Source organism: Zingiber officinale, chromosome 2A, assembly GCF_018446385.1.
Source record: "Zingiber officinale cultivar Zhangliang chromosome 2A, Zo_v1.1, whole genome shotgun sequence".
Lineage (NCBI taxonomy): Eukaryota > Viridiplantae > Streptophyta > Magnoliopsida > Zingiberales > Zingiberaceae > Zingiber > Zingiber officinale.
Genome location: NC_055988.1, coordinates 128319403 through 128335049, shown reverse-complemented (window position 1 = coordinate 128335049; position 15647 = coordinate 128319403). Strand labels below are relative to the sequence as shown.

Here is a 15647-nt window from a genome sequence, read left to right as displayed (position 1 = left end):
TTGAAGCTTCGTGTGAGCTTCCCTTGACTGGTTGATCAGCTGCTGTTGGCATCATCCGTGAAGTTGCTGCTTCATCAACGGACTCCAGTCGATGAGAAGAAGGCAAGCAAACTTGGTAGAGTGTATTTACATTCATATTATCCATTGTTTCTTGCTTTATTTCTTGTACTCCTTTATTGCTGTTGCAAAAGAGATTGTGGCGAGGTTTCTCCACCCAGAAGGAGTTCATATTAGCCGGTTATCCGGGGTCTCATCCACCGACGGATTGATAGGCTTCGTCCACCTTACGGACACGCCGAGGAGTAGGAGTATCATCTCCGAACCTCGTTACATCATCGTGTTTGAGGTTTGATCTTCTCCACTTATGTTTCTACATTGTATTTCCGCTGCGCTAACCTAAATTGTAGGAAGAAACGATAATTTGAGGTCGGCTATTCACACCCCCCCTCTCTAGCCGCATCCGAAGGTCCTAACATATACTACCTTTAATAACCTCCACAATCATAAGGTGACAGAGAATGTTGGGTGTCAGAAGTTCGTAAGGGAATATGTATTCTGGGAAGCGTAAAGTCACAGTTTGCGGAATCTTCCGTTACCCGTGTGCACCCTTTTTGTAACTAACACCATAAATGAGTTGTTGAAGGAATATGCTGTCATAAAGTATCGGCCAATGGAAAATATAGTCACATTCGAGGAAGGTTCTATTGAATGCCCATGTAATAATAGAAGAATATTTTTTGACAAGCATTATTCTTTGACAGACTGTTATGATTCTCTGATAATGTGATCCTCAAAAATATCCTAGCCAGATATTTAGCCAACTGGCTGTATATATAAGAGCAGAGTGCTGAGTATGGTAGGACGTTTGGCTATTAAGACCACTCGGATAAATATTATGTAATGCTAGAGATCTGATTATGAAGTAATGGAAATCCAAGTCCCCTAACTTTGGGCAGTTCTTAAGACCGACCAACCTTATGCAGAGATACTTATTTCTGAAGAATGGTGAACTGAACCCCCGGGAGACTCGATCGGTACTTTCGGCCGATCATCCTTGTACTGGGAGATTTGTACCTGAAGTGATAATTAAGTTCTAGAAATTCGGACAGGTTTCTTGTGAGATTTGCTATGTATGTTTACTTGACAAAGATAAAGATATTGAACTTTGTAACTCTAGTCAGTTGTTTATTCGGCCGCCCATATACAGGAGGATGGGAGAATGAACAATGAAGGCTCATATGTTTAACTAGTTGTATACTAGGCACCTAGAGTGGGATGCTAGGTCCTTGGGTCTCGTTCGAATATTATTCCCGACCGACCTAGTGGTCAGTTGGAACTCTTTTGAACCTAAACAGATGATGGTCGGTTAGGTATATACTAGGTGTCTTACTACAAGTAAGGAGCGCTAGCTAGGTTCCTTTGGTCCGATCGGCTTGTTGGTCGGACGTCTTTGTACTGAGGGTCTTAATGCTGGGCGATGAACCAAGCCTTGTTGCGAGTGACCTCCTGGTTGCCACCTCCTCTTGACTTGGACAACCCCCTCACCTTGACTTTGACTATTACGTCAGACCTAGGTCCGTTCGTAATAGCTCGTATCTCTAGCCTCCCCTTCAAGTTTAGTCGAAGTGGCTTGGTATCCAATTGACTGGACCCAAGTCTTATATTTTTCTGATCATCTCCTTTATTGGTCCAACAGAACGAATATATCTTTGACTTGATCTCTAAACCAGGCTCCCGCTCGATCACAGTATAGCCCTAGAAACGTCCGCTCTTTGCTCCAAATAGATATTTGCTAGGATTGAGTTTCAATTCATACTGCCTTAAAGTCTGGCAGGTTTCTTCTATATTGGCATACAAATCTGTCGCTCAGAGAGACTTAATAAGAATGTCATCCATATACACCTCCATGTTTCACCCAATTTGCTTCTAGAGTACTTTGTTCATGATCCGTTGTTAAGTTGCTCTTATATTCTTTAGTCCGAATGACATTATAACAATATGTTCCTTTAGCAATTATGAAGCTAACCTTTTCCTGGTTGTCTTTAAAGAGCGGGACTTGATGGTAGCCTGGTATGCATCCAACATGCATATAAGTTCACAATTGGAAATTGAGTCCACCACCTGATCAATAAGCAGCAAAGGATAATAATCTTTAGGGCACGCCTTGTTGAGGTCTCTGAAGTCAATGCAAACTCTCCACTTATTCTCTGGCTTACACCAAGACCATGTTAGTCAACCAGCTCGAAAATTGTACTTCGTGGATGTAGCCGACTTCCAGTAGCTTGTCCACCTCCACCTAAATGATTTTATTCCGATCGGCTCTAAAGTCTCTCTTCTTCTGCTTGACTGGTCGAGCATCTGGATAGACATAGAGTGTGTGCTCCATGACTCTTGGTAAAACATCTTTGATTTCCTTGGGTGTCTAGGCAAAAATGTCATTATTGCACGTGAGACACGCGACCAGCTTTGCTTTAAGCTCTAGAGCCAGGACGACAGCTATCAGAGTGGTTGCTTCTTACAGATCGGGCTGAATCTATACCTCCTCTTTCTCCTTATAAACAAGTGTAGGAGGCGCCTCACAGATAGTATTGACCTCCATCCGCTGGATCTTCTGAGCGGTGTTGGCTTCAATTTTTATTATCTTAACATAACACTTACGTGCTATCAACTGGTTTCCTTTAACTTCTCTAACTTGGTCGTTTATGGGAAATTTTATTTTTTGGTAAAAGGTAAAGACGATGCCCTGAATTCATTGAGGGTCAATCAATCCAAAATGACATTGTATGCAGAGGGTGGGCCCACGACTATAAAAGTCGATCGACGCGCCCTCATTAGGGGCTCCTCCCCTAAGAATATAACCAACTTTATTTAATCGAGTAACTAAACATCATTGCCCGTGAAGCCATACAAGGGCATTGCCATGGACTAAAACTAGCTCGGATTTATCTGCAGATGCTCAAATACTTGTTTGAAGATAATGTTGATAGAGCTACTTGTGTCAATGAAAGTATGATGGATGTTATTGTTGGTACCCTAAGGTTGTTTTGATGTGATCAAACAAGTTAGGTTAGGTCCTGTTATATTTAATCCTGTGTCTAAGTGTGCAGGAACTTATGAGTATAGGATATTGAGCAAAAGACGTAGCTACCGAGAAGGACGAGACGGGAGAGAGCCGATGGGCTCGGTGCGTCTGAGGGGCGAGGTGCTGCGAAAGAATATGTAGGTGGAAGAGAAGGAGACGCGTGGTGTTTCCGAGGGATGAGAAGTCAGGAGCGGAAGCTTGCTCGAGAAGGTTGAAAGTTGGGTTCGGGTGAGCCATATTCCAGATGGTCGAGATCACCCAAGCAAGAGGAACTGGAGCGGAAGACCTGGACCGAGATGAGCGAAACCGGAGTGGAAGGCTTGGACTCTGGGTGCCCGAAACCCTTCCGGGCACCAGAAATTGAAGTTTATCCGGATCGCATTTGATCGTGATCCGTTGTAAAGGGGATAAAATTTTATCCCCCTCCAGGCACCTGTAACCCTTCCAGGCGCCCCGAGCAAGGATATATAAGCAGCCTTGCTCCCAAAGCTTTACAACAACAAGAAAGATCAATACAACACTTGTACGCATTCATTGTTCTGTTTTAGCTTTTTGTTTCTGTACTTTCATTGATGTAAAGAGGCTTCTCCACATGAAGGAGAATTTAAGTGCGCTTTAACTTTCTTGGATTAACAACCTTTCCAGTTGTAACCAAGTAAATCTGTGAGCCTCATCCTTTTACTTTATCTCTTATATTGTTTATGCAAGTGTTTAATTTAATTAAGTTATAAGTCTGAGGAAGGTTTGTTTTGCTTGTTTTATGCAGGGTATATTCACCCCCCTCTAGTCGGCCGCCAAGAGTCCTAACAAGTGGTATTAGAGCAAGGATGCCTCAGAAGGACTAACCGTTGACTGAAACAACGAGATGACCGGAGCTAACATTTACCCACCAACGTTCGAGGGGGAGTTCACATTTTGGAAGCGATGAATGGAGATATTTATTAAAATATATTTTAATATTTTAATAATAATAAAATATGATTATGAAACACCAAAGAACACAAATGGAGAATAAATTGAAAAACACCTCTGGACCAAAAAGCAGCGCGACGACTTTACGCCAAACGGTAAGATTGAATATCATTTAATAAGCCTACTACCGGTGGAGGATCTCGACAAAATCGACAACTATAAAAATGCAAAAGAACTTTGGGAAAAGTTCTGGAAGCTCTATGAAAAATCAATTGAAGTCGAAACCAACTCCTCGATAGACACCGAGTCATCGTCAGAAGAATCCGAGACCAAGAAAATTACCGAGATAGCGCTTATAGCCAAATTCTTTCTTGAGGACACAGAAAGCTCATCCCAGATGAGCATTGATGAAGGGGAAGAGTCTTCGAAAGAAAGTAGTAGTTCAGGGGGAGCTACGGATAATGGGATCAACCAGGTAAGCAGGTATGATCTCTTCCACCTAATCAGATGTTCAAATTTGTTAAATTGCTATAAAAAACCTGTTGCATGCTAGAAAAAGAAAACAATGGATTGAAATTGATTTTAAATAAATCTTGTCCAATAGAAGATTGTGATAAATTAAAAATAGAAAATGATAAATTAAAAGTGCAAGTAGAAGACTTGACAAATCGTGCATGCTTAAATGTTAAAATCCAAAATTATAATAGACTAAGTTGGCATCTTAGATTTCATAGGGGCAAAATCAGAAAACTATAATGAAATAAAATGTTTAATTGACTAATTGACAAAAACATTTAAATACGATTAAATAATGCTTTAATTAGTTGTCAAAGTTACTCAAACATTTTTTTTTACAAATTTGTTTAACTTAAGAAATTATTTTTACAAAACTTAAAGTTTCTAAAAATATTGACGTTGCAATTTTTTTTTAAAGTGATATCAAAATTATTTTCAAAGTTTTTCAAAAACTTGAGAAGTCTTTTTTTTTAAAAAAATATTGGAAAATCAAAGTCTCTCTTAGAACTAAAAACTTTCTTATTTTTTTGACAAGTTACCTTTAGATTTTTTTTGGTACCCCATTTTTTATGTGATCAAAGGGGGAGAAGGGAAGATTAAGTCTAGTGAGAGGTAGCTTAATTTTTTTTTTAACTTTTTGCACTTTAATTGTAAAGTTATTGCTTTTACTTTATGTTAGTTTACCCTAACTTAATTTGGATTGTTCACATCAAAATGGGAGAGATTGTTGGTACCCCAAGGTTATTTTGACGTGATCAAATAAGTTAGGTTAGGTCATGTTGTGTTTAATCCTATGTCTAAGTGTGCAGGAACTTAGGAGCACGGGATATCGAGCAAAAGATGCAACTAGCGAGAATGACGACACAAGAGAGAGTCGACGGGCTTGGTGCGTCTAAGGGACAAGGTGTTGCGGAAGAGTACGCGGACGGACAAGAAGGAGGCGCACGGTGTTTCCGAGGGATGAGAAGCCAGGAGTGGAAGCTTGCTTGAGAAGGTCGAAAGTTGGGTTTGGGTGAGCCCTATTCCGGATGGCCGAGATCACCCAAGCAAGAGGAACCGGAGCGAAAGACCTGGGCTGAGACAAGTGAAATCGGAACGGAAGGCCTGGACTAAAAAAGTCAACTTAGTTGACTTTCTTGGTTCGAGCACATGAAATCGAAGTTTATCCGGATTGCGTTTGATCGTGATCTGTTGCGAAGGGGATAAAATTTTATCCCCCTCTAGGCGCCTAGAACCTTTCCAGGCGCCCCGAGCAAGATTATATAAGCAGCCTTGCTCCCAAAGCTTTACAACAACAAGAAAGATCAATACAACACTTGTACACATTCACTGTTCTGTTTTAGCTTTCTGTTTCTGCACTTCCATTGCTGTAAAGAGACTTCTCTATCTGAAGGAGAATTTTAATGCGCTTTAACTTCCTTTGATTAACAACCTCCCCGATTTTAACTATTAACAACCTCCCCGATTTTAACTAAGTAAATATGTGAGCATCATCTTTTTAGTTTATCTCTTATTTTGTTTATGCAAGTGTTTAGTTTAATTAAGTTATATGTCCGAGAAATGTTTTTTTCTTGTTTTGTGCAGGGGGTATTCATCCGTCCCTCTAGCTAGCCGCCAAGGGTCCTAACAGTTATAATTGGCTATAACTACCTTAACTATTAAAGCATCATTATGGGGTACTTCGACCCCCTCTAAATTCTTGGACCTGAAGCTTATCTCAAGCCCTTGCGTTTGCTCTTGACTGCAACCAACCGTGTGAATTTCCAATCTATGGGCATGTGGCTTTCTTGCTTAGTTGGAATCCCCGTCGGTCAAGCCTCCGGTAATCATGCCAATATCTCCTCGGGCGACATTGTTGCAGTTTTCTTATTACTATATCATGGGTTGCTCTTGTTGGGCTCTAACAAGGGCCTGAGTCCAGTCTTCCTGCAGTTGAGGCGTCCTTTGGTGCCCATTTTCACCCTGATGATCTCTCCTGGACGGACGATTAGGCTGCTGATATTATCAGTGGTTGGGAGTTTGTGAGCGCCATCGGTATCCTTGGTTACTGGCCTGGTGATTCCCATGATTGTAATGATAACAATTCTGGGTGTCGTGAGTCACGGAGCGATGGTATGTACAGAATCTGGGTGGAGCCAATCTGAGGGGTTTGGGGCACTCCACCTACCCGACCTCCACATGCTACATAGCTGGAGGTCGAGGCTCTAGATGACGCTATTGAGGACCCGCTCGGGATCCTTTATATGGAAGCAGGGGAGGCGGCGCTTGGGAGCAGAGACCTGAGCGGGCCAAAGATTTCTTTCTTTTGAGTTGACTGTGCTTCCTCCATATTAATGTACTTAGCCGCTCGACTAAGTAAATGGTTGAAGTCCCCGGGCGGCCTCCTAATGAGAGATTGAAATAAATCATTGTCGATGAACCCTTGGGAAAAGGTTCTCACCAAAATCTCCGGGGTGACTGAGGGAACATCCATGGCCACCTGATTGAGCATTTTGATGTAAGCCTAGAGCATTTCCTTGGGATCCTACTTGAGCAAGAAGAGGTTCAAAGAGGTTTTGTGGTAATGACGACTGTTGGTGAAAAGGTAAAGGAACGCCTGGTGGAAATCCTTGAAATTGCATATGGATTCGGCCGATAGTCTCTTAAACCACCTCTGTACCGAGCTAGAGAGTGTGGTGAGAAACACTTGGTATTTTATGTCGTTCGTTTATTGGTGAAGGAGAGTGGCATTTTCAAACTTCAGGAGATGGTACTCTGGGTTTGTAAACCCTACATATTCCCCTATCGCCAGGGACGGTAGTGTTTAGGCAATTTGTCATCCAACACCCCCTTGCAGAACGACATACTTATCTGTTTGGGAGAGCTGCCGGCCATCAGGGCTTTTCCTTTGAGTAGATCTCAAGCAGGCGCATCCCCAGAAGACGATCCTTGGGGCTGCTTCTCTTGTTGCATATTCTCGGGCGGGGTGTGAAATAACACCCAGTGATATGCAGGCGATTGGGGCACGAATGGTAAGTGGATTGGTGGAACATATAGAGGCACTAACCCAACCACTGGAGGAATTGGTTGACACTTCATTAGACCTCCTACCCGGGCCCCTCGCTTAATATGAGGGCCTGTTGTTGACCGTGCAACAAAGTACCACTAGTTGCTACTTGTTGTTGTTGCTCTATCAGTTTCTACGATCGGGTGTTGATTAATATTTCTAGTTCCTCTTGTGTCAGGATAACTGTGGTGACTCATCTAGCTTCTTCTATCTCTGAGTTTCAGATTCAAGTAAATATTCCCTCAGATGGTGCCAAATATGATCATGTTTGAAAGCTGGAGAGATGGCGCGTTGGGCAGGTAGCTACGAGGTTAATTGAACGAAGACTTTAGATTGGAGCAAGGGTTACGAATGAGAACGAAAATTCTTCCTACGCATACTCGAGAGAGCAAACAAACGTCAGTGCCAAAAATCAAGGAAGAGATCCCTTACAAAGGCCCTACGCTCAAGTCAATGTGATGCCCGAGCGATAAATTGAATAGTAGATATGCTTGTGCCTGGTAAGAATATGTTCCAAAGTGTATTTAAGCGTACCTTGCCGTCGGAGAGGACCCCCTTTTATATATCACCTTTAATAACCTCCGCAATCATGAGGTGTTAGAGAATGTTGAGTGTCAGAAGTTTTTGTGTAAGGGAAGTATTTTGGGAGGCGTAAAGTCACTTTTCGAGGAATCTTCCGTTACCTATATGCACCCTTTTTATAACTGACACCACTAATAAGGCGATTGAAAGAATATGCTATCATAAAGTGTCAGCTAATGGAAAATGTAAAGCCACATTTGAGGAAAGTTCTATTGAATATCCATGTAATAACAGAAGAATATTCTTTAACAGATGGTTGTTATTCTCTGACAGACTGTTGTGATTCTCTAACAATGTGGTCCCTGAAGATATCTCAACTAGATATTTAGCCGAACGGGTATATATATAAGAGCAGAGTGCTAAGTATGGTAGGATGTTCACCCGTTAAGACCACTCAAATATATGTTGTATAATGCTGAAGATCTGATTATAAAGTAATGGGAAACCAAGTCCCTTAGGTTTCAACGATTATTAAGATTGACCGACTATATGTAGGAATACTTGTTTATTAATAATGGAGAACTGAGCCCTCGAGAAGCCCGACTAGTACTTTTAGCCTATCGTCCTTGTACTAGGAAGCTTGTCCCTGAAGTACATTTAAGTTCTAGAAATCCAGGCAGGTTTCTTATGAGTTTTGCATTGTATGTTTACTTGGCGAAGATAAGGATACTGAGCCTTATAACTCTAGTCAGTTGTTTATCCGACCGCCCATATACAGGAGGATGGGAGAATGAACAGTGAAGACTCATATGTTTAATCGGTTGTATACTAGGCACCCAGAGCGGGATGCTAGGTAGGGGTGGGCATAAACCGACCGAATTGAAAAAACCAACCAAATCGAAAAAATCGAACCGACCAAACAAACCGAAGAAACTTTCTTTTCGATTTTTTTTAGGTCAGATTTTCCAATAACATTTTCACTCTTTCTGAAATATTGGACATATATTTGGATTTTTAATAATTTACTTATATTTTATAAACTATAAACCATACATTTGAGCCTTTAATTTTTTTTTATATTTTTTATATTTAGTAGTAACAAGTAATCTTATTTAATTATTAAAATTACTTCTTTGATATTGGAACAATTTAAGTTTTATTGTCGTTGAATGACTTGAGTCTATATTTTGTATTGCATTAATCAAATGATATATCATATTAATATTAGGTCGTAATAAAATTTTAATATTAATTTTTTTATATTTTGGTTTTCATTTTAAATGTAAACTCATAATTTTAATCTAGTGTTATTTTTCTGTCTTTAAAACTAATATTTGCAATCACACAGAATTAGTTCAATTAAGTATTAAAAGCGTATATAACCGACCGAAAAAGCGGACTATATTATAAAAAATGAACCGAACGGTAATAAAAAATAGTTTGGTTTCAGACCAAATATTTTCAAATTGAAAATCGAAAAATCGAACCGTGGTAGAGCAAACCAAACCGAACCGACCGATACCAACGCTAATGCTAGGTCCCCGGGTCCTATTCGAATATTATTCTTGGCAAGTCTTGTGGTCAGTCAGGACTCTCTTGAACTCGAACGAACGATGGTCGGTCGGGTATATATTAGGCGTCTTAATACAGGCGGGGAGCGGTAGGCTCCTTCAGTCCTTTGGTTCGACTGGCCTATTGGTTGGACGTCCTTGTTCTGAGGGCCTTAGTGCTGGATGAGGAACCAAGCCTTGTTACGAGTAACTCCCTGATTGCCACCTCCTCTTGACTTAGACCGTCATCTCACCTTAACTTTGACTACCACATCATACTCACACCTGGGTCCATTCGTAACAGCCTGTATCAGATAATATTAACCATTTTGTTGATGTTGGAAATTTGGTGACTCATCTTTGAACTTAAGATGAGTTTATCAATGCCCTCGGGTAATGGTGCAGGGGCACATCACCTAAAGATGGAGTTTCATGTGAATTAAGAATGAATTTTTCTTAATGACTGTTGATTTAAGAACGCTGGGATGATAGGTCGTTCGCTGTGAGCCAGTGGCGGATCCAGAAATTCAAGCATGGAGGGGCGATCGTGATCTGAGCGCGGCGAATTTTTTTTTGAACAGTTAATAAATTCCATGTAATTAAAAAAATATTTTTTAAATAACTTGACATACAGGAAAAAAGGTACAATATTATGAAAAAACTCGTACAATAATATTAAAGTAGTCTACTAACGAATATATGACAATTGCATTCTTCGAGAGTCCATGTTTTGAAAACGCTATAAAATTGGCTCGTTGTCGATAGTATTAAAAACATCTTTTTCGATATAGACTACCAAACTGTCATTCATCCATTTATCTCCAATCCTGTTTCGCAAATCTGTTTTGACAATATTCGTTGCCGAAAACACCCTTTCAACGGTTGCAGTAGCAATTGGAAGAAGTAAGGCTAGCTCAATCATCCGATAAACCAAAGGAAACACATGGTTTTTCATTGTTTCAATAATTTTCTTTGCAAGATCCCCCAAATCTGAAATGCCTTCATTATTTCAATGGAATGAGTGTTACAAAACTTCTTCACATCCTCAAGTAAAACATCCCATCTAGAATCTCTCAACTTTTGCAATTTGCCTTTTACATTATTGATCAAACGCATCGCATTCGCAATATTTTGATCTTTCTCTTGTAGAACAGTTGGCAAATGATTTGTGATTGCCAATATATGTTTCATCAATAGTAGAATAAACACAAATTCATACCTCTCCATTTTTTCAACCAAAGTTCTACTTAAACCCTTAGAAGAATGATCACCATCATCAATCAAATTTTGAACAACCTCTATAACAGATGGCCACATTTGTTCAATACGACATAAAGTTGAAAGATGTGACTCCCATTGTGTATCTCCAGGTCTAGCTAGACTAGTTTCTTGGTTTAGCCCTATACCTGAACTAATCTCTCCTCTTTCAAGAAGTTTAACTTTTTTGTCATGTTCAAGTTGTCGAAGTTTGTCGGCCCTTTTGCAAGATGATGCAGATGTGTTCACAACCGAACCAACAATCCACATGAAATCACAAACATATTGATTTTCTTGAGCAACAGCTACAATCACTAGCTGGAGTTGATGAGCAAAACAATGAACATATAATGCATATGGATTTTCTTTCATTATCAGTGCCTTTAAGCCATTAAATTCTCCAGACATATTTGAAGCACCATCAAATCCTTGACCCCTCAATCTCGCTACTGACAAACCATACTTAGCAAATAAAGAGTCGATCACCTCCTTCAAACAAGAAGCTGTAGTTGTTTCAGCATGAAATACAACCATAAATCGTTCAATCAGCTCTCCATGTTTGTTCACATATCTAATAACAACCGCCATTTTCTCTTTCACTGAACAATCACGAGCCTCATCAAGTAGTAAAGTGAACCACCTATCTCCAAGATCAACTAGAATAGCATTTGAGGTCTCAACTGCACAAGAATTCACCAGTTGCTTTTGAATTTTTGGGGCAATCATTTGATTATTTCCAAGTGCATTCATTCCAACAACTGCCGCAACTTCTAGACACTTTGAGCTATACCATTTGAGCAATTCTAAAAAATTGCCTCTATTGGATGATGCCAAAGACTTATCATGTCCCCGAAAAGCAATCCTTGTAACAACAAAAATCGAATTACTTTTAAAATGACAATCAAGCGTTTGCGATAAGCAACTTTAATCTCATGTTTCCCCGATGAAAATGAATACTCCACATTTTGTCTTTGATTCTTGAAACCCTCAAACTGTATTCTTGCTTCATTGTGCGCACTACCAACTCCACCTACATGCTCATTGAATTTTTCAATTGTTTTTTTTCCAATTTATGAAATCAGATCTCATAAACACATCATCTCCTCCAAACCCTATATTACTAGGTCTAAAAAGATAACATTAGAAACAAAAGGCTGCATCCTTTGAAACACTATAGTCCAACCAATCACGGTCTTTAAACCAAACTTCTCTGAAATATCTATTGTCTTTACCCATTTTCTTGGAAAATTATGGCCTCGAGGTTGACAAGGGCCCATAGCAACATATTCTTTTCAAATATGATCTCTAACACCAATATCATACTCTTCAATCAATTTTCGTAAACTAGGATTAGCAACAATTTCTACTTCATGACTCAGATTTCCAATATTTTCAAATAAAATTTATAGAGGAGGAGGTGGTGGTGGTTGTGGTGCAGGAGTAGACTCTTCATCAGGAACACTAGATGATTCAATTGAACTCCTATGCTTCTTTGCAAAATATTTCAACATTTTCTACAAATTATAATATATGGGAAAAAATTATCAACATAAAGTATTATTTTACTAAACTTAATGTGAACAATTGAACAATAACACAATTAAATTATTTACCATCATTCATCATTCATCGACACAATTCTTTCAAAAAAATAAAATTAATTTAGCATAAATTATCAATATTCACAAATCATAATTAACTAACAACTAACAAAAAAAAACTAATCTTATTACATATTTGGAGTTTATACAAAAACTAAATTATAAATTGATGCGGATATATCTTAGGGTCCCCACAGGAATTAAAGGAGGGAGGCAAGGGCAAGGATGTCTTTTCACATGATGAGGGTTTTTGTTTTTAAGGAGAGCACTGTTCATCTAAAGGGAAGAAGGGCTCCCTAGTTTTTCTTCCGCCGGCAACACAACCATAGGGAGGGAGGGGCCATCGTCGCTTTCTCCTCGTCGCTGGTGAGCCATCGCTCCCTTCTTCTTCTTTGCCTCTCCTCTTGCGCTCCCCTCCCCATCGATGCTGGATGCCGCTCCCCTCCTTTCCCTCCTTCGACGGGAGCTTAGAGACGCCGCCGCCACCTGTGGAGGGCTTCGGATGCTGCCCACCCTGCCGCCAAGAGTCGGCATCGACATCTCCGCCCCTCATTTCTTCTCTCTTACAAGTGACCTCCTCGTCGCTACCGTTCAACAGTTGCCTCTCAGCGCCATCATCGTCCATCCCGATCCGCTCCTGCGTGTAGGGCGTCGTAGCTGAAGCCCTAACAGGGGAGGGGGTTTCTTCTCGCCATCATGAACAGGAAAGGGGGCTTCTTCGCCTCTCGCCATCACCACCTGGCGACGACCGTCGACGACGATCGCCTCAGCGGTGCCCTTCGATCTTCTTCTTCTCCACGCTGAAGCCACGGTCATCTTCCTCTTGTCGCCTTCTCTGTCGTCGCCTTGCGCAGTCATCCCCCTCTCCTCATCTCGTCAACAACCCCATTCGCCGTCGCCACCACTAGTGATTGTCAACTCCGCGCTGCCATCAGCGATTACTGCCTCCAATCCGCAGCCGCCGATTTCATAGCCGTGATCACCCTTTGATTTGCGATATCGTGCACTTCCGACACCAAACCAGTGTTTGATTTAGCCTTCCGGTCATCTGCTGTGTTTCCGGCCATCGAGCCGCTATGCTTTGTCCTTCACATTACTATTATGATTGTGAGCCATTGTTACTAGCCGACCTATGAGCCGTTATTGTGTGTTATATTCCGGCCTATGTGTCGTCGTTATATTTCGGCCTGCATGCCGCTGTCAGATTCATATTTCAACTTGTGTGTCGTTGTTGTCTTTCGGTCACATGTCGCCTTTTGGATCCATGCCACGCCCAACTCTGCGTGTCAGACCCAACTTCATGACCAGCTCACCTTCCACCAGAGGGTCACATGGGGCCAGGGTACGTTCTAGTACTCATTATTCGTTCATTTCGTTGTTCTACTATTATTCGCTGCTTATATATTCGTGGGACTCGCCTTGAGCATCGGGGTACTAGGGACCGGGGCAACCCGGTCACTGACTACAGGTAATGTTGACCAGAGGACTTCTGACGACCTGGTCAGCACAGAAGATAGCTTACCATCCGGGTCATGGAGATGTGGTCAACATTCAGACACGTCACACCGATGATTCCATCTTCTCTGATTCCTGACAGGATCATAAATTATCCAACAATCAAATATACAAAATCTAAATTTTCAATAATCCAACAATCAAATATACAAAAGCAACTAAATATTTAAACAATCAAAATTTTTAATTGTTAATTGTATCATTGTCATCAAGAAACAATAAAGAATATAAAACAATAAAATAAAATAAAACCCACTTACCTAAATGCTGAAGCGGCAGCGGCGCGACACGCGTGTGACCGACAGGCGGCAAGGGAGCTCCGCTGCTCCGGGACCAGCAGCAAGTAGGAGCCTAGGAGGTGGCGGCGACACAATAGACTGCTGGCGGCGGCAGGCAATTTCTATGACTTTGTTCGCCGGCTCCCTTGCGAGTTGCGTCAGGCGGAACCGCAACAGGGTTTAGTCGGAGATCTTGCTGGTTGGCAAGAGCCGTTGGTCGGCAGGAGGTGGACGGCGCCGCAGTGGCAGTGGGCAGATAGGCGGCGGCACAGCGGCAAAAACGTGGCGGCACAGTTGCAATGGGTAGATAGGCGACAGCACAACGGCAGAAAGTTGGCTTGCCTTTGGTCGGTAGAAAGAAAAAAAAAAGGGCAAAGTTGTTTTCTCCGTGAGTGGCGGAAAGGAAAAAAAAAAAGAGGAGAGACAGAAAAAAAAATAAGCTTAATTTATATATATAAACTTTGTTCAAAATTTAAAAAAGCTAAATTTTCTTCATTCTCTACTCGTATTTTTTTTCTCCTACGGTTGTGAAGAGGCCCCAAATTCTTTTTTTTTGTTCTATCGGTAAGAGGGGGCGCCACCCCCTGGTAGATCCGTTTCTGCTGTGAACTCTTCTCGATTTATCTTGATGGTCGGTAAAAATTTTTTATAGAACTAAATCGATCACTTAGTCGATTTAAATTAAATATATAATGTCAACAAACAACAACAAATGACGACAAAAATATCAAAAAACGTAAGCTGAGTTTATAAAATGATTCAAAGCCGACGAATCATTCATCAGCTCCTCGTGTACGAAGTCAAGATAAGGAATATGCTTGCGAGCACGATGAGAGATGTGAAGATTTAATTCTTGAGCTTAAACTGACGGCACCTCTTCAGTGAAAAAAACAAACAAGAATCAAGACATATTCCATTGCATGACTCGTCTTCTTCAAGTGGATGGGTCCGTGCATGGTATGGAAATTACAAGAATAAGACTCCGTCTCATACAGCATCATATTCATATTATCCATGCATGGATACTGCATGCTTTTAATTTGTTGTCAAAATCATGGTACTATACTTCGAATTATTATGCAGGAAAAAAATATGATAAAATATTGATAGAATATATAAGACAAAATAATAAAAAGAGCATTATTTTTTTTATCTATATCGTTAAATATCGTTAAAGGACACCCTTCGTTTAAAAATTATCTAAACAACACTCTATTTATAATTTGATACTAGAAATACTCGTCGTCTTTACTCCAACTTAAAATCGCCTTGTGTAAAGCAACACCCCACCACTTGGGGTTGTTTTGCACAAAACAGATCAGTTGACAATAAAAAGACATTTTAGATATAAAATAAAAGTGAGTGCTA

The 15647-nt window shown here is 40.7% G+C and overlaps 1 protein-coding gene across 1 annotated transcript; it reads right to left on the bottom strand.

Moving 5' to 3' along the window:
• Nucleotides 1-10579: 10579 nt before the first annotated feature.
• On the bottom strand, nucleotides 10580-11635 carry LOC122043984 (zinc finger MYM-type protein 1-like). Its single transcript, XM_042604537.1, has one exon. The coding sequence runs from the start codon at nucleotides 11633-11635 to the stop codon at nucleotides 10580-10582; it is 1056 nt and encodes a 351-aa protein (XP_042460471.1).
• Nucleotides 11636-15647: the final 4012 nt, after the last annotated feature.